Here is a 21631-nt window from a genome sequence, read left to right as displayed (position 1 = left end):
ATGTAAGCAACTATTTGTAGATGGTATGATTCGACACATTGAAGGCATGGGAGGGGACTCTTAGTTCTCTACTGTTCATTTAACTTTTAATAGCATAGAAATTATCGGGGGATTGGAGGTAGGCACAAATCTAAAGCCAGCGTCGACCATTTCAAACCTTAAAAATATTTCACAAAAATCCCCCATTTTCCATCCAATCCCTTCATTTTTCTGAAAATCTTCATCAAAGAACAAGAAAACCAAATTGAAAGAGATGGGAAGTCTATGCAAAGTGGTAGATACGCTGCTATTGGGGGCGTTCCTAGCGGCGTTTCTAATGGCTCCTCTAATATGTGCCCAGACAGTGTTGCCGGAAACCAGCTTCCCGGAGGCGCTAATTCACCTGAAACAATGCTACTCCGATGACTTCCAAGATTATTTGATGGCGGACAAGCCTCATTTCTTCGTGGCACTGGTTTGGTTGGAGCTTACTTTCCAATGGCCTTTGGCTTTACTTAACATTTATGGGATTCTAGCATCCAAATCTTGGTTTAACAACACTTGCCTAATCTATGGCGCCTCTGTTATCACCTCCGTGGTAAATCTACACACTCATTTACTCCATATATCAAACATTACGTAGCAGTAAGTAAATTGTTAACATGGAAGGGTGTGAAATTCAGAGTGCTGTATTAGGAGAGCTGATAGGATCGCACAAGGCATCAGAAAAATTGTTGCAGTTGTATTGGGTATTCATGGGAGCGGGTGTTGTAGCCATGCTACGGGGGCTGGTTCCACAATCTAGCAAGACTCCAATCATTGGGAAAAGACCAGCGGCTGGTATGGGTAGGAAGAAGAGGGCTTGATCCAGTCGGAGAAATAGAATGCCCCAACCATCCCATATCTCTTCTCCAATTTACTTTTTTATCATAACAAATTAGTATAATAAACTAAGATTCAGGTCAGTACTTTCCAACTAATTACTCAATAATACATTCTCGTCTTCTTTGGATTATATTAGTTGTCTAATCAGTGTATAAATAAAAACAATCTTGGTCAAATTGCTCAGCAGAACATGACAATAAGTAGGAGATGTATCATAAATTCAACAAAAAAGGGGTCATGTAGCAGGAAAGATTGAATGAAAATTTGTACAAGACTTTTTAAGTTGACAAGTTATCTTTCAAAATTAAACATTTGTTTTATTATTGTTTGAATCATCTTTTTACCTTATCAATAATGAGTGTGGTTTTCATAGGTAATGATCTTTTTTTTTTTTTACATAAAAATTTGGAACATTTTAACCATGCTTGTGTTGTGTGTATATATATTTTCGTGAAAATTCAAGAGTTAATAATGATGTAAATTTAAGATGAATATGCAGGGAGCCTCTATATTAGGTGGGATGGCGGAAAGCAACAGATAAGTTGATGAAGATTTGGTGTGCCAAAGGGCCCTCTCTGGCTACCAAAATATTAGAGGGCTTCTTTAATTTTACAATTACATTTTTCTTTTTTGATTTATAGATGCTATTGTCTGATTGTAAAAATATTACATTAGAAAGCTGAATATTTTGAGGGTTTTCGCATGATAACTATATCTTTAATTTTTAGTTCAATACAATTTTAAGTTTGGACTACATTTGAAGAATTAGGTGCTACTACTAATAATGAAACTTGGACTGGTGCATTTTTTTTTTTTTTACAAATTATAATAGGTGGCGTGTAGAATTAGGATAGAGTTTAGGTGTATCATCAATTGTCATGAAAGATAGTAAGTGCTCTTATATTTTAAATAATTACAAATGTTAAATGTTTAAAAGACAGAAATGGTAGGCTTATAAAGATAATATAAATAAAATTTTGTCTCCACAATCCACATGAATCCTTCTACAACAAATAATATTAAACTAAGGTAGTGACTCAGCTCAATAAATTAATAAATATATTTTTCCAAATACTAAAAAATGGGTTTCCGTAGCATTCCAAGTTTAATTTATTTAAAGTCGCGCACTTAAAAAAAAAAATGCCACCGATGTGGACGCTATCTTAATTAATTTCAATATAAACATTATTTTCTATTATTCAAGTAAAAAGATATATTGCTGAAACTTGCATGGCAGCAACATACATGCCAGCTGAATTTTTAATTTGCAAAAATATGTCAACAATGGTGTCACTGCGGACTTTTCCATTCCCAAAAGTTTTTGCCTTCGCAATTACGGTTGGGGGAACAACGAGATTTGAAGCATAAATTACTTGTCTTAATACTATAATTTTTGGACGTACAAGAAGTCAATCAACAAAGTAGACAGTTGCGAAGTTAGGGGATCTCACGACCCCACTTTCTAAAATTAAAAAATTTTCATTTAAATTTTTATAATTTATAAAATATTAAATTAATAATGATAAAATTATACTTTAACTCTCTAAAAATAAAATTTTAACTTAATCTTTAAAAAATCATATAGATTATTAAAATGGTAAAATTATATTTTTATTATAATAAAAATATACAATTTAATTTCGCGAAACAATTTTTTTTATTGCGCTGCTGAAAATAGTTTAATAAAAGGTATTAATATGTTCTTGTTTATGTAAGCCACCAACAAAATCTTTTTAAAGAATAAATTAGGAATGACAATGGAGTAGGATGAGGTAGATGTTTTTAAATCTATCACTGCTTCTCAATTGGCCGTTATGCTTCACCATTCATCCTGCTCCATTATCGATTTCTACATTTGAAAACCATTACCATCTCTATAGATGTTAGATGCATACATTTCTGTTCCATCCCATTTCGCTTTAATTTAATTTTTGCTAATTATTTTTCTATTTTCGATTTTTTTGAAATTAAGTAAATATTTAAGCATAAAACATATGAATTTTTTATATAATACATTATTACATTTTTATCCTTTTAATAGTTTTATATATACAAAGATGAAATGATAAATTTAGATACTGAAGTGCCGCGAGATGAGACAAGCAATTACTATAATTGCTTTACACCCCTTGTTCCAAGAAAAAAAAATTCACCCCACCCCACCTCGCATCCACTTTAAACAAAAATAACTCCATTTGAAGCAGATGGATAAGATATTCATCCAACTATTTAAGTTTAGCAAAAGATGTGCTGTGTGACATCTTTTCCGAATGGTTAATCCTTTTAATAGAATAATTAATTACCTTCAAGTAATTATTCATTAGCATGCACTTTTGGCAAGTGGGTCACTTTACATGGATAGTGATGAGGGTGAATTAGCCTAAATTAAAACAACATCATACATAAACATTTTAATTTGTTCATTTCTTAGTAATGTAGGATTACTCAACATTGAAAATTATCAACAATCTCTTACTAGTAATTAATTTTCCTTTCATAAAATAAAGAAAATGAATTCAAGATGGTATCTCTTGATTTGAATCATCAATTAGCGAATACACCTTAGAATTTTAATGAAATTGTTGATATCCGTAGATTGATCGTAACGTATATTAAAATTGAAGATACATCACACATAATTTTATTTATAACTTAATTTGAAGGTTTCTTATTCTTTTTTCACTTAGCACTAAAATGGCTAAGTGCTTATCTCTTTTTAATAAACATTTATAAAAGAAGCCCTTAATTCTTCTTATTGAAATGACACTTCTTATGTTTATGTAAGTAGAGTTCCTTTATTGTCTCCATTACTTTAGATAATGCATCGATCAATGAACTCCATTAAGAGTATTCAACTCATCATTTAAAACAACGGATTGCACTAGTTTTGTATATCACTTTCTATTTAGAATGAGATTTACTAGTGCTTCACAAACACATGCAAGTACTAGTTTTTACCCTTTGAACTTTATAATTAGAGGTTACTAATTAAAATTTAGGTTCCTATTGTTGGTGTAATAAGGGTTTTAATCCCATTCCTTTGTAGTACTACTTACCAAATCCCTTGGTAACCCTTTGGTTAAAGGATGTGTTAAATTGCTAAATGATTTGACATAAGTAATGGTAATTTCCCCACTAGAGATCAATTCTCTAATATAATCACATCTTATGTTAGTATGTCTAGATTTTCAGTTATATATATCACTATATGCTTTAGACATAGTGGTTGCACTTTGCAAAGCAAAGAAATGGCCGATATTGGTTGTGGCCACAACTTTATATCTAATAACAAAATTTAGCCATTATGTTTCTTTGCTTGCTACAACTAAAGCTATGAATTTAGATTCCATGGTTGAGTATTTCATATCCTGTCATATAATCCATCAATTCATTTGTATTATTCAATTCAATATCATTTCATCAAAACTATCAAGCAAAACACAACATTTGCTTAATCAAAACAGATGAACACATATAACTATATGATCACATTCATTTCCAATCACTATACCGAATCAGTCAATACATTTCCTTCAAAGAATTACTATCCCGATGAACTATAATAATAGATTTGGATACACGAGTAACTACACCACACAAGTAGGCACCGAAGTGCTTTTTAACAGTAGGCACTGATGTGTTGAACAGTAGGCATCGAAGTGTAGAGCAATGGGCACCGTAGTGCCAATCCCGTACAATCGCACAAATAAACTTATTGGAATGCAAATTGTATCTTATCCTATGTTCATCCGAGCTTAATATACATATCAGAACAATTATTTACAATTCAGTCCTTTCTCACCTCTATACCAATTTACATACAACTCCAAAGTATATTAAATAAATATGAAACATTTAGTTCTAGCACAAACATCACATTTAGGTATAAAACTATATCCTATAAACTTACCAGGTACAAACAATAATAGCAGAAGTGTTAAGGACTAGTCTGCAATTTTTTCTTTTCCTCAATTATCTATCAGTCGGTTCAATTCTTGATTTATATAGTAATTCATTTCAAATTTTAGTGCCAATTACCTTAAATCATCTTATTCAATGCATATGTCAACTTAATTTCAATTTTCACAAATTTCCCTAAAGTTTCACATTTTATTCAATTTAGTCCCAAAAATCGAAACTATCATATTTTCACATTTAAGCTCTGTTTTCAATTACATCCTGCTATAATCATCTAGAAACAATAATTACAGAAGTTTCGTATCAAATTTGACATATTTACATTTTAGTTCCTATTTTCAAAACTAACAAAATTCTCTTTACAAATTAGTCCTATTTCACATTTAAGCTTTCAATCAAACCATTTAACACCAAAAGCTTAAAAAATTATCAATGGAAACATTTTAAAACTTTAAAAATTTTATGAAATAGTCCTTGGGCTAGCTAGATTAAGCTCCTGAGATTTCAAAAACATAAAATTTAAGAAAAACATACTTCAAATACATTTACATGCAACGTTTGAAGGCTTGGAAGTGCTAAAAAAATGGCTTCCTATTCTATTTTTCTTATTTTTGAACAGTGAGAGGAAAGAATGGTTGAAGATGACCATTGTTTTATGTTTTAATGGTTGAAGATTACCATTGTTTTATGTTTTTAATATATTTTACTTAATTTTTAACATAAATATCAACATATATTTTAATTAAAATTCAAGCACTAACCATCCAAAATTAACAAGAAGGGTTTGTTTGCCTTTTATATCTTTGTACAATTAATAATTAAGCTTTTAAATAATAAAAAGTTTATAACGATTAACTTTTACAATTTAGTCTTTATACCCTAATTAACCACTCAATCAACAAAATTACCGAACTGAAGTTCAATATAACCTTATAATAGACTCGTATATATTAAAAAATAATATTTACTGACTCGACCATCAGAAAAAGGGATTTCGAAACTGTCATTTTCGGTACCACTGGAAAATGGGCTACTACAAAGGTTGACACTCGAACTAAGAATAAGTACATCATGAGTGTGATTTTCAAGCTCAATTTGTAAATGAGTAAAAAAAAAGAATTATTTAGTATATGATTTCGAAAAATGTAATGTGTTCTTCCTATATCCATTATAAGAAGGTGGCAATTTGGATTAAATTACATCAAATTGAAGTGAATCAAGAATCTTGATTTCTAGTCCACTTAATTTTGAAACTAGAATTTGTGACTCATGCACTTGATCCATAACATTTTAAATATTTTAAAATATTTTATGGTAAATTCAAAATATTTTAAACCTAAAACTTATCTGTGCCTTTCTTCTTGTTTTTGTATGAGTTCTAAAGTGCCATCTAGATTTATTTTGGTCAAGTCATGTCTCTATAGAGGTCATAAAGACAATTTGTATAAGAGTTCATTATGTAGCCACGACTAATGCACTTATATTCTTGGTATTTATTTCTTTCTTTGATAACATCTTTATAGTCTGTAGGTGTTGCTCCCACTCCCACTAAAGGACGTAAAAGATCTTCAATTCAATCTCCATGGATTTAGGATGTTGAGGACCAAATGGAAAGTTTTCGACTTTAGGAACAATTATAAATAAAAAATTCTAACTTAATGGAATATAGAGAATCGATTCTAAATTGCGTCCAATAAGATTTGAACCTATACCAAAGGTTTAGAAGATCTCTGTCCTATCCATTAGAAAATGGATGCTTTTCATTATGATTTTTTGACATTTTGACTTTTTTTCCTCTTGTTCAGTTTCTTTTCTTTTGGTTGGAAAAACTAAAGAACATGTGAAAAATTGTATTGTTAGGAATTGCGTATTTATTAATTCAATTCAATGATGCTAATGCAACGTTGAATTGAATTATAACTATTCAAATAGATAGAATAAATAGAATTCGAATATCGAGCGGGTAGCGGGAATCGAATCCGCATCATTAGCTTGGAAGGCTAAGGGTTATAGTTGACATTGATTCATTATTTTTAGCATGTAACACCCCTATACCATGTTCGACTCAAGGAACCTGATATAGAAATATTACATTTGGTGCCAAAGTAATTCTTGGCTAATTACTAATATATTTGAACATAAAAACAGACACTTGGAACATACTTAATATTTTTCCTAAGTACATGCCATTCTATTCAAAATTTTAAAATATACATTGTTGTTGCTTGAAGATGTGATGAGATGAAAGCTTGCAATCTCAAAATTCAAATCTTCAAAAATTTCTGTACCTAATCTGCGTACGGAAACAAATCGTACGCTAAGTATACACCCAGTGGTATTACTATAATTCAAATACTTAAGGTAAAAACAATAAATATGCACAATTAATCTTACCACTATTTTACTTTCAATAAATCATTCATGCATTTAAGCTTTAAATTTTCTTAGTAATATGTATCTTAAATAGCTTTTCTTCATTTTAATTTATATATCTTCTTACTATATCAATATTCATTTCATGCATTTCATCAATAACCATTTCATAAAATCATTATTTCACATATTTCATTTCTATATCTCAATTCAATAACTTATTCTATTTCATATCTAAAACCTTACAACATTAGTCTTTTAATAATTATTTAAACCAACATTTTTCAATAAAAATAATTATAATTAATTCATATGATTATATTCAATTAACTCATACACTATTTCATTATTTCCAATTCATTCTATTTTCATTTCTTATTTCGATATTTTAACAAATTCATGAACCTTAAGTTGATGCTTCAAATCTCATGTCTCAATTCAATTCACAATTCAACTCGTAATTTCTTTCTCATATTTTTAATAGTACGATCAATCAAATTTATTTAATTTTCTCATTTCAGTTATTCACCCTATTAACAAACCTGGACCTTGGTGGATACACGGATTCCAACCAAGCACACCAGTCCGACACATTGTGCCTAAAACGATACTCAGTACCTGATCAATGTATCAGAAACAGTATACGACACATAAAGTGCCTGAAACGATACACAAGGTGCCTGATACGACACATGAGGTGCCTGATACGACACATATAGTGCCTGATCAGCAAAGCTGATAAATTTCCGTACTCTTCCAATAATATGGCATGCTAACTATATCCGACTCATCCCGACTAGTTAATAGGGTATTCAAATCATATTTCTATTTCAAATTTCACTTTCAATTCAATCACAATTTAATTCAAATTCACTTTCCACTTTCTAATCAATATACAGTTCAATACAGATACATATTTTAGATATTCACATATAATCATACTTCGATTCAATTCAAACCACTTTTCAATCAATAGACTATTCACATATTCACACATATTCATAATTTAATTCACTTTTATTCAATTCATATTTTTAATTCATTTTCCAATCAAATTCAAATCACTAATTACTTTTCAATCAATATACATTTCAAATACTCACATATTTTCTTCATTCAATTCAATTTGATTCAATTCAAATCACTTTAGTTTCCAATCAATATACTTTCAAATATTCACATAATTCATAAATCAATTACTTAATTCAAATCACTTTTAATTTCCAATTTGTTCACGTTCAATTTCAATAGCCATATACATTTTTGAATCAATTTCATTCAAATCAATATTATCATTTTAATTGCTTACCTAATTTTACTTACCATGCATTTTAATTAAAATATAAAAATTAATAATAAATAGATTTGAATTATAGTAATACAAACCGTGATTCTCGTGTCTACTCCTCGTCCACTTTTTCTTTTCCTTTCTTCGTGGATGCCTTGGGTGCGATATTAGCTACGAAAAATTAAAATAATTTTCATAATCATTAATAAAATATTAATTTATGTCTGATTTTTAAATTTTCCTATTCAATTTTTATTCAATTTCTACTTTAAATTCAATTTGGTCTTAATTAAATTCACTTACTTTCCTATCTTAATTCATACTTTATTTCTACTCAAATTTCAACCAAACTTAGACATAACTATCTAAATTTCCTCATAAATACCTAATTTCGAAATTCTTGTAATTTAGTCCCTACAATGCAAAACTTATAGCTTACTTTACAATTTAATCCTTTAATCAATTCTAACTAGAATTTCTATCAATTAAACCCCTAATTCATCAATTTGTTCAACATGAACTATATTCAAAAACCTAAGAATTTCCAAAACTTCAACTTGATTTCAACAAAATTTTGTTCTAAAGCTTCTAAAACATCAAAATTAAATAAAAAAACTTAATTAACTTATCAATTAAAGCTTTAAGCTTCAAAACCTAGTTTTTCCTCTCTTTTTTCTTTTTTCTTTCCTTTCTCCCTGTTTCGAATTGCTCTCTGTTTCTTTTCTTCTTTGTTTTCTTTCTTTCTTTTTTTTTTTAATTTTACTTTATTATATATGTATTAGTTAACAACAACAACAACAACAACAACAACAACAACAACAACAACAACAATAATAATATAATATATAATATAATATAATAAATATCTATTTACTTAAAAAATAATTAAATAAATATATTACAAATGTATAAATACTATTATTAAATTTATATATTTTTATCAGCATACACTTGGCTTTTATTTAATTCAATTCATAATATGATATTTATAATAAATTAATTTAATAATAATTATTATAATAAATATTTTTAGCTTAAAATATAAGTAAATAAATAATTATATTACAAATGTTTACATATATTTATTACACATGTGTTTTATCATCACCCTACATTTGTCAATTATCTAATTTAATTTATAATTTAAAATCAATTAAATAATAATAATAAATACCTATTTAATAACAAATATATAAATTACAATTGTGCACACATATATTTTTACAATTGTATATTATCATCACCATCCACTTGTCCTTATTTTATTTCTTTCATAATATAATATAATATAATATAATTCTAATATAATTATTATAATTTAACATAATTAAATTTATAACTAATCTATTTATTTATATTAATTAAACATAGATTTTTGTTTTGTTTGCCGCCTCAACTTATGCTAAATGGTTTATTTTCCATTTTGGTCCTTTTTATTTTCTTTTAATCTATAATTTAATTTTTACCCTTTATTCACTTTAGTTCTTTTTCCTAATTACACTTAATTAAACTAAATTCACCTAATCAGAACCTAATTAGGCACACCACTAGTCTCATAAATATTTCTAATAATTATTTAAGAACCCATTTCACTAAAACAGAGGCCCGATATTGTACTTTTCCGATGCCCGTGAATTTTTGGTCATTATATAGCATCTCTAATTTAAAACTGAACATGAAATTTTGGTTTCATTCGACTCTTTTATGGAAGATGGATAAATAAAAAAAAATGAACTAAATAAAATACGATATAAATAAGATAAAGATAAGGCAGGAACAAAATGAAATAAGAATTCGGCCATAACATCTATGTTAGCTTTTCTGTCTGAATGCATTCAAAACAATTTGCTTTCTAGATGATCCTTGCACTTAGCACTACTCAAGTTTTAGAACTTGCCTTATTTGTTGGCATATTTGATTAAATTATTTTAGTTATTTACTTACATCTTTCTGTGAATTTTGTACAGTCAATCTCGTGATTATAATTAGAAAAAGAACGGGATAAAGTAAAATAATTTTTAAAGAATTGTAATGTGATTTACTTAGCAAATATGTATTTCTACCAACCACCTTCAAAGTTTCTAATACAATATAAGGTGTATCATCTTTTCCATCTAAGTTTATAAAGTTTTTGCTGTTAGCATCCACTTCATCAAACTTCTTGTTCCTACTCATTGCGAGACTCATTCTAAAACTCTTGTGTTTACCATCCACTCCATCTGCAGGTTTTTCCAACAAATACTCAACTTTTTTTTAAAGCACATCTAAATTTTAATTGATATTTCTAATATTTTTACAAGTGGTAACAATTTTTGTTATAAAGAGAAAAATGTAAATAATGAAAAGCACCTACATTATTTACTTTTTCTATAATAAAGTAGAAATTTAAAGACTAACAACCTTTATACCTGAATTACTTTGTAAGATGAGCAACATGTTTAATATGATTAGACAAGATAATGAGCGAAAAAAGAAGTTTGAAATTTTTCTTCTCCTTCAAACTGGAACAAATGAAAATATCTAAATTTGTTCATTTTTTTATTCTTCATTTTGGATTGTAAATAAAATAAATTGCTTTCAAGTGTGATATGATCAATGGACAATATTCTTAATTTTTACCATCAACAATATGATTATTATTTAGTAAAAAAACAAGCTTATTATTTAATATTAATTTCGTCATTATACACAAATATCCAATATTATTTTCGCTGCAAAGACCAAGAAACCAAAATTGACTGATTTTGCTACAAAACACAATTTTATGTCGTATTTTAATTGCAAAGGCGCCGGCGAATAAGGAAAAAAGAAAGAAATTCGCCCAAGTTTCAAGACTAGTAATTTTTTATTCCTTTAGTCAAACATGGCTGCTGTTTCTTCAGTATTCACCTACCACCCCATCAAATGATCGAATATATATACAGGCAATCAATTCTTAAGTTCGCAGTAGAAAAAGTGGACCACCATAACTGAAAAAGAAAAAGAAGAGATGGGAGTTTTAGGCAAAGTGGTGGATGGGATTCTATTGCTAACATTCGTGTCCATGTCGGTGGTGCCAGCGTGCTTGGACTCCCAGGTACTTTTGCCTAAAGCCCTTTTCCCCGATGTGCTGGGTCGTGTATATACATGGTATACGACAACATACCAAGATTATTTGCTGTTGGACGAGCCTCATTTTTTCATGGCACTTATGAAATTGGAGCTTGTTTTAGTATTGCCGCTCGCTATACTTAACACTTATGGCTTGTTGACCTCCAAGCCTTGGTTCAACACCACCTGCCTCATCTTCGGTTCTGCTCTTGTTACCTCCACGGTAAATTAAATCTTTACTTTTCTTCCTTGCATTAAATATTACTATTTTTTTCTTTTTGGTAAATTATAAAAAGAGAAAAAAATTCTAACAGCAATACGACTAGTACGATTCGAACTCAGGTCATACTTAAAATAATAAACACTAAATACTCCAATTCAAATATTATTACTTTTCATCTCTAGTCTTCAACTACTGTTCTAACACCTCTGCTCTCGAATCCAATGGGTTTCAATCCATCCCGATTCTATATGTTTTCTTTTTAAAAAAAAATTAAGTTTCGAGATAAGACAAATCAATTTTTCAATTAAAATTTTTAAGGTGGGGTTTAGGTCTAATCTGCTTATCCCGATATATGTTTACAAATATACTCATATTTTTATTTTTTCATAAAAATATTAATTTTATAAGAATTTATAACATATATTTTAATTTTATATTTTTTTATTAATTTTAATATTACAAAAAATAAATCAATATTTAAAATTTTGAGATCAATCGTGGCAGGGTATGGAAACTATTTCAACGTCAGGTTGGGATCACAATTAAAAAGTCTTAATAAAATGGGATGATATATATATAGGTATTTGAACTTGACAATTTGTACTTATTTAATATTTAAAAAAATTTTTGGACACTGGTATATCTAAACTTAAAAGCCATAAGTCAATTTGGTGCTTTTTTAAGTACGTGACTAATATCTTTTAAAAAGCTGATGTGGTGTTGACGACCAATAGCATGGTGACATGTGATAATTTTAAAATAAAATTTAATTTTTTTGTTAGGTGTAAACATGTGAGGTTGCCTGTGTCATCATGCTATTAGTTGTCAGTGTCACATCTGAGTATCTTAAAAAATACCAAATTGACTTATAGTTTTCAAGTTCATGTACCAGTTAAATAAAAAAAATATCAAATAGATATAAATTGTCAAGTTCATGTACATTTGTATATATTAACCCTAATAAAATCAGCTCTTGGATGAAATCAAAGTAAGAGATAAAAAAATTTTAGTCGGAGTGAGCAAAGAGTTGCTTTGTAGTCATTTCTACTCCAAACCGTCCATAACCGGTTTGAGTTATTATTTTAAGAATAAAATATAAACTTTATAAATATTAATAAAAAATAATTTATTTTATATTTAGACTTTACAAATAGAATCTTGGGGTTGACAAGTATTTTATAAGGATATAGTAAATTATTAGAAAGGCTGAATGATAATTTTTTAAAATCACTTGTGAAATAAAAAAAAATTATATTGACACCGTGCCAAATACTAACCTTATTTTTAATAATAAAATTACTTTAAAAAAAACCTTTATAAAAAATGGGGTTTCGGTCTGCTCTGACGACAGGCTTACACGAACAATTTAGATGTGAATCTTAATTTTAATGATTGTATATATATGTGTAAACATTGGTTTGCAGCTAATTGATGTTATATATATTGTTAAAGAGGATCGGAATGTTGAGTGTTCGAACCGATGAGTTAGTGTTAACCAAGCTTTGATTTCAAGTCAATTCTTCGATGATATATAGTTTTGAATATCTTTCTATTTTTCTTAAGTCGTCGTTAACTATATATAAAATGCAATTAACTTTTACAAACATTTCAATTCTAACACTTAGTTAAACTCTATGGTAAATTTCAGACAGCTATGGTGGGAGACATGCTGGGATCCGACAAGCCATCAGCAGGTAAATTGGCATCGATGTACTCCCCTTTTATAGGATTTGGGTTCCTAGCCATACTGCGAGGGCTGCTTTCGGAATCCCCCAACGCTTCCAAAACCATTGCCAACGGACCAACGTCGGCTTTGAAAAAGAAGGCCTGAAGTTGACACGACTTATAAAACATCATCTTCTTCCTTGATATGCGATATCCATGTTACAACAATAAGGATCAAAATTCAAAGTAGAAAAAATTACAAATACTACTAGCAATCTAATAGTATTTGTAGTTGTTTCTTTGTCATGTTTAGAAAGTTTTATTTTAAAAGGTGTGATTATGAGTAATAATTTTAATGCATTGCCTTTTTTTTTCCTTCTAACTTATAATTATAAACCATTTCTTTCTATAGAGTAAAGTTCATTAATAAAAAAAACAATATAAAAAATAAACAAACATATAGAATGAAGATTTTAAGTCTCAATTCCTGAATACTGATACAATGTTGATCCAAAGATAGAGAAAACAAAGAGAACTGAAGAAGATAACACTAGAGAAAAGACCATTCAATATTCAGCAAAACCGATGCTCCCTTGCCTTGGCTGTTAAAAGGCAAAAAAAAAAAAAAAGTTGCACGGAGTTTGAAATTCGGTTTGGGTGGTCACTTAGACCAAATCAAGCCAAAACGCAGCATTCCAAACATGTTACATGGTAACATGTGATAGGAAGAATATGTAATGTAAGTGTTACATGTTTAAAATACAAAAGTGACATGTGACTGAAATATGATGATAATTTATGCTTGAATTTAAGATTAAGAAGTTAATGAATAAGAGATATGAATAGTGTGTGAAATGCCCTGCACGATGCTAGTTAATAGTCCTGGGGCCATGCGATACTATGAAAACGAACTAGACTATTCGATATGTGAAATTGAGATGCAAACACGCTGAGGGTACTCTGATATGTTAATTTATGAAACATGACTAGTGTAACAACCCATTTTTTAGTAGTGTCAAACATAGTGATTTTGGGACCACAATTCCGTCGTGTGTGCCAATTTTGGCCCAGGCAAATAAACAAAAAGTAAAATCCAAATAATCAAATAAAAAGCCCAAATTTTAAGTCTATTTACAACATATGTATGACCCAAACAATTAAAACCCTAGCCCAAATCCTAGCCCACTATCTTAAACATTTTCAGCAAACAAAAAAACCTACCCACCAAAGTTTTCAGCCGCCACTCCCCCCTCAGCCTTGGTCACCACGCGCGCCACCTTGCCTCCTCGCGAGCCAACCACCGGCCTTCCACGCCTCTGACACCTGCAACCAAATCAAATACAACAACAGAGAGCATGCAGAAGAAATAAATAGCAAAAAAACAAAAAAGAATAGAAACAGGGAGTTGCTTAACTTGGCTATAAAAGCCGAATCACTTTCTTTGTAATTTTTTTTACACACACATTTGAATCAAAAGAACAGAACAAAAGTTTAAGGTTGATCTCGATATTCTTTTATTTTGTTTCCTACTCGTTTTTTGTTTCTTTTTATTTATATTTTTAATACAAAAACATTTTTAAAAAGTGGGCATAAAATAAATAAAAGGGAGGAGAAGAGGCCCTCACCGGAGTCGCCTTTGTCGTTGGAGGTCTCTCCTCCGTCGTCGAGATCACGTCGTTTAGGGAGGGGAGAGACCCTTCACCTTCGCGCTTTTTGGGCTGAAGGCTTGGCTTTCGGGGACGCCTTAAACAGGGGCTAGAAAGCCCGGCTCGCACCGCCCAACCACCGCCTGTGGTGGCGCCGTGACAACGGCGGCGATGATGGGTTTCAAAACCCTAGCCACAAGGGAGAAAATGGGATGGAGAGAGAGCAAAGAAGCTCTCTATTTTGTTTTTTTTTTTAACTGGGGGCTGGAAATGAAATAAAAAAAGGGTTTTGGTTTAAAAAATATGATGAAATGACACCGTTTCATGAAACCCCCCAGGCCTCAAAACGGCGTCGTTTTGGGGGAGGAGCGGTTCGACTCGACCCGATTGGGAAGGATCCACACGTTTTTTAAAGCCAAATGGAATATTTTCGCAATGGGTCCTTCTGTTTTACCTTTTGATTTCAATTTGGCCCCTTTTATTCTTTCTTTTGTGTTTTTAATCTGACCCCGTGGATTTTGCGCTAGTCGCATTTTGGTCCTGCTTGAAATAGTGCGCATGGGGGTTGGGATATTCTCCCAGTAGGTCCCCTTTTCTTTGCGTGTGTTCAATTTGGGCCCTATTTACTTTTCTAATTCATCTATTTAATTTTGTTTTATTTTTGATTCAATCCTTAATCTTTCTAATATCAAACTGATTTGTATATTTTTCTTATTTATTATTAAAAAAACATATATTTTGTTTCAAATAGTTTTATATATTATTTATTTTAGATTTCTTACATATTAGTTCTCTTAAAACTATTTTATGTATCATTTATTTAAAGTGGATTTATAGTATTCATTTCAAATTGTTTTATTGTATATTATTTTAGATTATGTATATATAGTTTCTTAACTAGCTACTTCAAACGATTTTATTACATATTATTTTAAATTATTTTATATATTATTTATTTTACATTTTTATGTATATATTATTTATTTTAAATTCTTACACATCATAGACTTTAAATTTTCATATATCATGTAGTTTAAACTATTTTGTATGTTATTTATTTAAAGTTTTTTTTATACTGTTATTTCATATTTTATTATTATTTACTTTAAGTTTTTATATATGTATTATTTATTTGAGACTATTTTTTTATTTATTCGTTTAGAATTGTTCTTATACATTATTTATTTTAAACCATTATCTACTTGAAATTGCTTTATATTATTTTATTTCATTTTCTTTGATTGTTAATATTAGTATTTAAATAATAAATGTTGTATGATTATGGCGATTGTGTGTACTTTAATTCGTTTATTTCATATTTTTGCATTATTGTTTTTCATTCGTATAATGTTGTGTTCATGTATCATTATTCTATGCTCATTACCATATTTTTTTCTTCATATCATCGCCTTATGAATTAAACCCCAACACATTTATCCAACTTGGATCGTTTTATTTTATTTCAAACAAAATAAAATGTATGTTGTTAAATATCATACTCGCTATATTTCAAAACGAAATTTTAAAATAAGGCAATATTTCGCGTTTTGGAACATCGAGGAATTATGCCCTAACTTACGGGGTTTCGATTCTCTCTTTGATTCTAAATAGCCAAATATCCTTTTGAGTTTTAAAATACATGGATTTCCAATTAAAATTAAAGACAAACTTGCGCTCGGGAGTTCATGGTATTGTGTCCTAACTTACGGGATGTGATACTCCGATACCTCGAGACGAGAAAATCTTTAGCAATTGTTTTGATTAAACTCAAGCATTTTAAAATCGACATTAATAAAAAGATCGTACCTTAAATCCGTTCCCGATTTTCAACTTTCGACTTTAGGATAATAACTAAGCAATTTGGTACTAATTTTGGGCGTGACGAGGGTGCTAATCCTTCCTCGCACGTAACCGACTCCCGAACCCATTCTCTCGAGTTTCATAGACCAAAAACACCGTTTTAATAAACTAAAATGTTTTATTAAAGCAAAGGTGATCCAATCACACGTAATAAAGATCGGTGGCGACTCCCGTTTTAATTTTCATTTTCAAACAAAGTCGATTCCCGTTTTCAAAAAATGGTTTCGACAGTGTGAATTGTTAAATATTATTTATTTAATATTTATAAAGTTATATAAGTTTTGTATTAAGTTATGGTTTGGTAATTTTATCGTTTGAATAGTTAATTAAGAAAAAAGACTAAATCGTAAAAATTATAAAAGATGAAATTGAGCTAAGGCATGACTGTACTATGTTGTTATATATTAACTGGAATGGTTAATTAAATTAAGTTATGTTTTAGATCAAGAAATTCAACAAATGGAGGACGTACAAGGAAAATGAAAAATTGTCGACTAGTCCCTATTAGCTAAACTACTACGATTTTTTTAGGTAAGTTCATACAGTATAATTTAATTGTTTATGCTAATGTGTTATCTTAAAATTATTAATACTGATTGTTGGTATTGAAATTGTGTTATAATGTAAGATAAATCCTAATGAAATTAGTAAAAATCTCTTATACAAGGTAATGAATTTTGCCCAAGTTCCAAGCACTTGCATATGTTGCGGACTTGAGAATAAATGTTTAGGTTCTGAGCTCTTGTATATGTTGCAGACACAAAAATATAGAAAAATTAGGCCCTAGCTAGGCTATTCATCGTGTAGGTTTAACTCTAACGGGTAACCAGGAACTATTATTTCCACTTGTATACAGAGTTCTTTTATGAAGTTTCATTAGGTAGAATTGTGATTGAAGTTCTAGAGATAGGCCATTTGAGATTGGCTAAGTGATGATTATGTTTTGATTATGAGATCTAAGTTGGTTTGATTGAAAATGAGAATGATTATGGTTATTCATGTGATTGAACTCAAAGTCTTATATATTAATGATGTGGTTTCAATCTTGATAGGTATATTTATATTTCATAGTCATTTTACATGTCATACGAAATTGAGGTAAGTGAATGTTTATATTGTAGCGACGTAAAAATTTCGCTTTTGATCGCTAATTGAGGCGATTATTTGAAATTTTAAAAAATCGACTTTCGATTTTATTAAAAAAGGGAGTCGCCACCGATCTTTTTTCTAGGTGTGACCGGACACCTAATAAATCATCCTTTTTTAGAAAAGAAAACTTATTCTTGCACAAAAATGAAGGCCGAATTTAGGTCTACGTCAAAAGCCAGAGTAACGTTGGGTTCGGGAGTCGGTTACGCGCGAGGAAGGTATTAGCACCCTCGCGGCACCTAAAATTGGTATCTTATTAAACACGTGTTGTCTTGATTTTCAAAAATACGAATTCAATTTGACATTTAAGTGTGATCTAATTGAAGGAAATGAGAAGTTGTAAGTTTTTGGTTTTTAAGAAGGATATCCCGTTTTTAACACGAGCCGACTAACTTCATCCAACATAACGATGAAATCAATGACTTAATGTTAAAATCGGTACATTGCCTTATTCTTAAAATTAAAATGTAAAAAGTTTCTAAAATGATAGTAAAAAAAATCTAAGAATATTATTGTAAAAAATGCGAATAGTGATGTGAATAATATAAAATATTAAAATATCTAAATATTAGAATAATAATAATTAATATTGACAAATAAAAAATAAAATAGAAATAAAAAAGTGTACTTAATATATATATTAGAAATAACAATGATGTTTAAAAATAATACTATTAATAATACTACATAAATATGTACATATATAAAAAATAAATACGTGATAATATTAAAAATATGTACATAATATAGTGTAAAAAATACATACATAATATAATTAAAATATATACATAAGATAACATGTAAAAATATATATATAAATAATATAGTATTAAAGATATATACATAAAATAGTATAATATATATATACGTAATATAGAATTTAGAATATACCTAATATATTAAAAGAATATATATAATATAATATTAAGAAATATAATAATAACAAAAAAAGAGAGAGGGAGAGAGTGGGTGATTTCCGGCCACAAGGCCGGCCACCGTCCGGTCACCAGACCGCCGCCGGCCGCCTGACCTTAAAAAAAACTTTTCGGTAAAAATGGATAAGCTTCCTCCTTTTATTTTTACTTTCGGATAAAAGAAACAAAATAAGATTGAAAGAAAAAATGATAAGCAAACAAAGAACTTAAAACGAGAATAGACGAAGAAACCTCTTTTGCTTTGATCTTTGATTAATCTCCAAAAAAAACTATTTTCTCCAAAAACTAGCCTTTACAATAACTCTTCTCATTGATTACTCTCAAAAAACCTCTCAAAAATCCTTTACAATAACTTTCTCCCCCAAAACTTCTTCCTCCCTTTTAATACAAAATATGAGAAGGCTTATATAGCCATTTACAAAATATTTTTTATTGTTTATGTCTTCATTTGTAGGTACAAGTGGTCGTGGAGTGTGGCTAGTGGAGTAGGTAGTGGAGCAAGTGTGGCTAGTGGAGTTGGTGGTGGAGCAAGTGTGGCTAGTGGAGTTGGTAGTGGCAAAGGCTAGGATTTAGTTGAGAAAAGTTTAGGTTGTGGGTTAGGTTTTTTTTATTTTAATTTGGGCTTAGGGTTTGGGCCATTGGGGTTTTGATGTAAATTGGGCTTTGGGTAGTTAAGATTTTGGGTTTTGGGTTTAATTTTGGTGGGTTAGGTAAGGCTAAATTGGGTTTTGATGTAAATGGGTTAAAATTGGCCTACAACAGCTGCCCCTCTTTGCTTATTATCGTGTAACGGGAATAAAGCAAAGACACAAAGAAAGGCCAATTTTGCCCGGTCTTACTAAGTATGGACTTCTTTGGTGCTCTTCTCATCCAGGTAGTCTCTTTCCAAACCACTGTATCTTGTTTTCTTGATCAAATCTACTGCATCTTCTGATATATGCCTTGTAGATTCGATCTACTCCAATGTGACTCCAAAAAGATAAGATTTACAGCTTCAATCTGTTCTTCCATTGCTTTAGTCAGATAAAGTTTGTGGTCTTCTCTTCTGCAACTTTTTGAAAGGCAAGATCTGATATCCTCAATCAGCTCTACTGCAACTTCAATTAGCTTCACTGTAACTTCAGGGATATAAAATCTGTGTCTTCGATTAATTCCAGTCTTTATTCTTTACTCGGTATGTGATCCTGAGCTTAACTCATTTCTCGCAATATGAATTGACTCTTTAAAACTAGACATTAAAAACAGAAATTGAAAATAGCTCAGCACGTGAGCCAAGGCTCAACTCACTTTTCGCAAAATGAGTTGATTTTTAAAACAAAATTTGTAAAACAGATTTTGAAAATACCTCGACATGTGATCCGAAGCTCCACTCACCTCTCGCAATATGAGTTGATTTTTGAAAACAGAGATCAAAATTACCTCAGCGTGTCCTGAGGCTCAACTCACCTCTCACAATATGAGTTGATTATTTTGAAAGACAAATTGAAATTACCTCAGTGTGTCTTGAGGCTCAACTCACCTCTTGCAATATGAGTTGATTTTTTGAAAGACAGAAATTGAAAATACCTCAACGTGTCTTAAGGCTCAACTCGCTTCTTGCAGTATGAGTTGAATTTTTTTGAAAGACAGAAATTGAAAATACCTCAACGTGTCTTGAGGCTCAACTCACTTCTTGCAGTATGAGTTGATTTTTGAAAGGCAAAAATTGAAAATACCTCAACATGTCAGTCAAGGCTCAACTCACCTCTCGCAATATGCGCTGATTTTTTTGAACCGTAGAAATTAAAGAACAGAAATGGAAAATACCTCAGCGTATGACCCGAAGCTCAACTCACCTCTTGCAATATGAGTTTGTTTTTTAAAAACAGAAATAAACATCAAAATACCAGAACATGTCGTCTGGTGGAACTCAGGTGTCTTTCATTGATTCAGTACAGCTAACATCATATCCTCTTGCTCTGCTGGAATACCTGTATATATCATGCCTGATGTTATCATGATATGCACATGTTGGTTTTAAATACCTTTATGCCTACATGATTATGCTATGCGCCTTGGGCTTGTTTGTTATATGTCCTTTTCCGTCATGATTTTTGATGATCTATGTTCATTGCTTTGACTCTTGACTTTCTCTTCAGGCTCTGTACCCGTCCTCAAGCTTCACGAATAATCTGTGTTTCTCAGATATCGCTCTTTTGCCCCTGGTTGAGCTTTGTCCTTGCGTTGAGGCTCAAATTCTTACCCGGGTAATGCTTAACATTTCTTTTGTTTAGAGTATGTCATCTCACTATTTATCATGTAAATGAACCGCATAATGAGATGCATGAAAATGGTCAGGTAGGGACAAAAGGATACCTCACATTTATTCATTTCAAATGTAGCAAACAAAGAAAGTTAACCAATGATAGTAAAAAAAGTATCATAAAGAGAAAAGGGATTGCATTCAATGAATACAAATGCTCTAAATATTCAATGCATGAATTCCTCCACGTTCCTTAATCAAGAATCTTTTCGAGCATGGCTTCTTGCGTAGAAGATTTCGAGCTTTCAGAAATGCTTCAAATATTATAGTCTCACTATTTGACCCACCGTTCAAAACGCCTTACTTTTTAAGCCAGTG

At 30.1% G+C, this 21631-nt stretch overlaps 2 protein-coding genes and 1 long non-coding RNA gene across 5 annotated transcripts; 2 read left to right on the top strand and 1 right to left on the bottom strand.

Annotated features, from left to right (window-relative positions):
- Positions 1-43: 43 nt before the first annotated feature.
- LOC107937858 (uncharacterized) lies at positions 44-1567 on the top strand. Of its 3 annotated transcripts, none has more exons than XR_001694780.2 (3): positions 50-577; positions 663-940; positions 1364-1567. XR_001694780.2 is itself a non-coding variant. In XM_016870847.2 (2 exons), the coding sequence occupies exons 1-2, from the start codon at positions 254-256 to the stop codon at positions 843-845; spliced, it is 507 nt and encodes a 168-aa protein (XP_016726336.1). In that variant the 5' UTR covers positions 44-253; the 3' UTR covers positions 846-1567. The 3 variants fall into 3 exon arrangements, 1 of the variants encoding a protein (XP_016726336.1); XR_001694781.2 differs by having other exon boundaries at positions 71-577; positions 1352-1567; XM_016870847.2 differs by having other exon boundaries at positions 44-577; positions 663-1567.
- A 9787-nt stretch (positions 1568-11354) lies between these two features.
- On the top strand, positions 11355-13803 carry LOC107937853 (sigma intracellular receptor 2). The gene is made up of 2 exons (XM_016870843.2): positions 11355-11756; positions 13405-13803. Exons 1-2 carry the CDS (start codon positions 11433-11435, stop codon positions 13585-13587), a joined length of 507 nt encoding a protein of 168 aa, XP_016726332.1. The 5' UTR covers positions 11355-11432; the 3' UTR covers positions 13588-13803.
- Positions 13804-14519: 716 nt separating this feature from the next.
- Positions 14520-15323, bottom strand: LOC121210999 (uncharacterized). Its single transcript, XR_005906350.1, has 2 exons — positions 15047-15323; positions 14520-14744 (listed from the first exon to the last, which is right to left on the bottom strand). It is a non-coding gene; the product is annotated as an uncharacterized lncRNA (long non-coding RNA).
- Positions 15324-21631: the final 6308 nt, after the last annotated feature.

The sequence above is a fragment of the Gossypium hirsutum genome, chromosome A12, assembly GCF_007990345.1.
Source record: "Gossypium hirsutum isolate 1008001.06 chromosome A12, Gossypium_hirsutum_v2.1, whole genome shotgun sequence".
NCBI lineage: Eukaryota > Viridiplantae > Streptophyta > Magnoliopsida > Malvales > Malvaceae > Gossypium > Gossypium hirsutum.
Note: the sequence above shows the minus strand (reverse complement) of the source record. Positions and strands in the feature narration are given on the sequence as shown.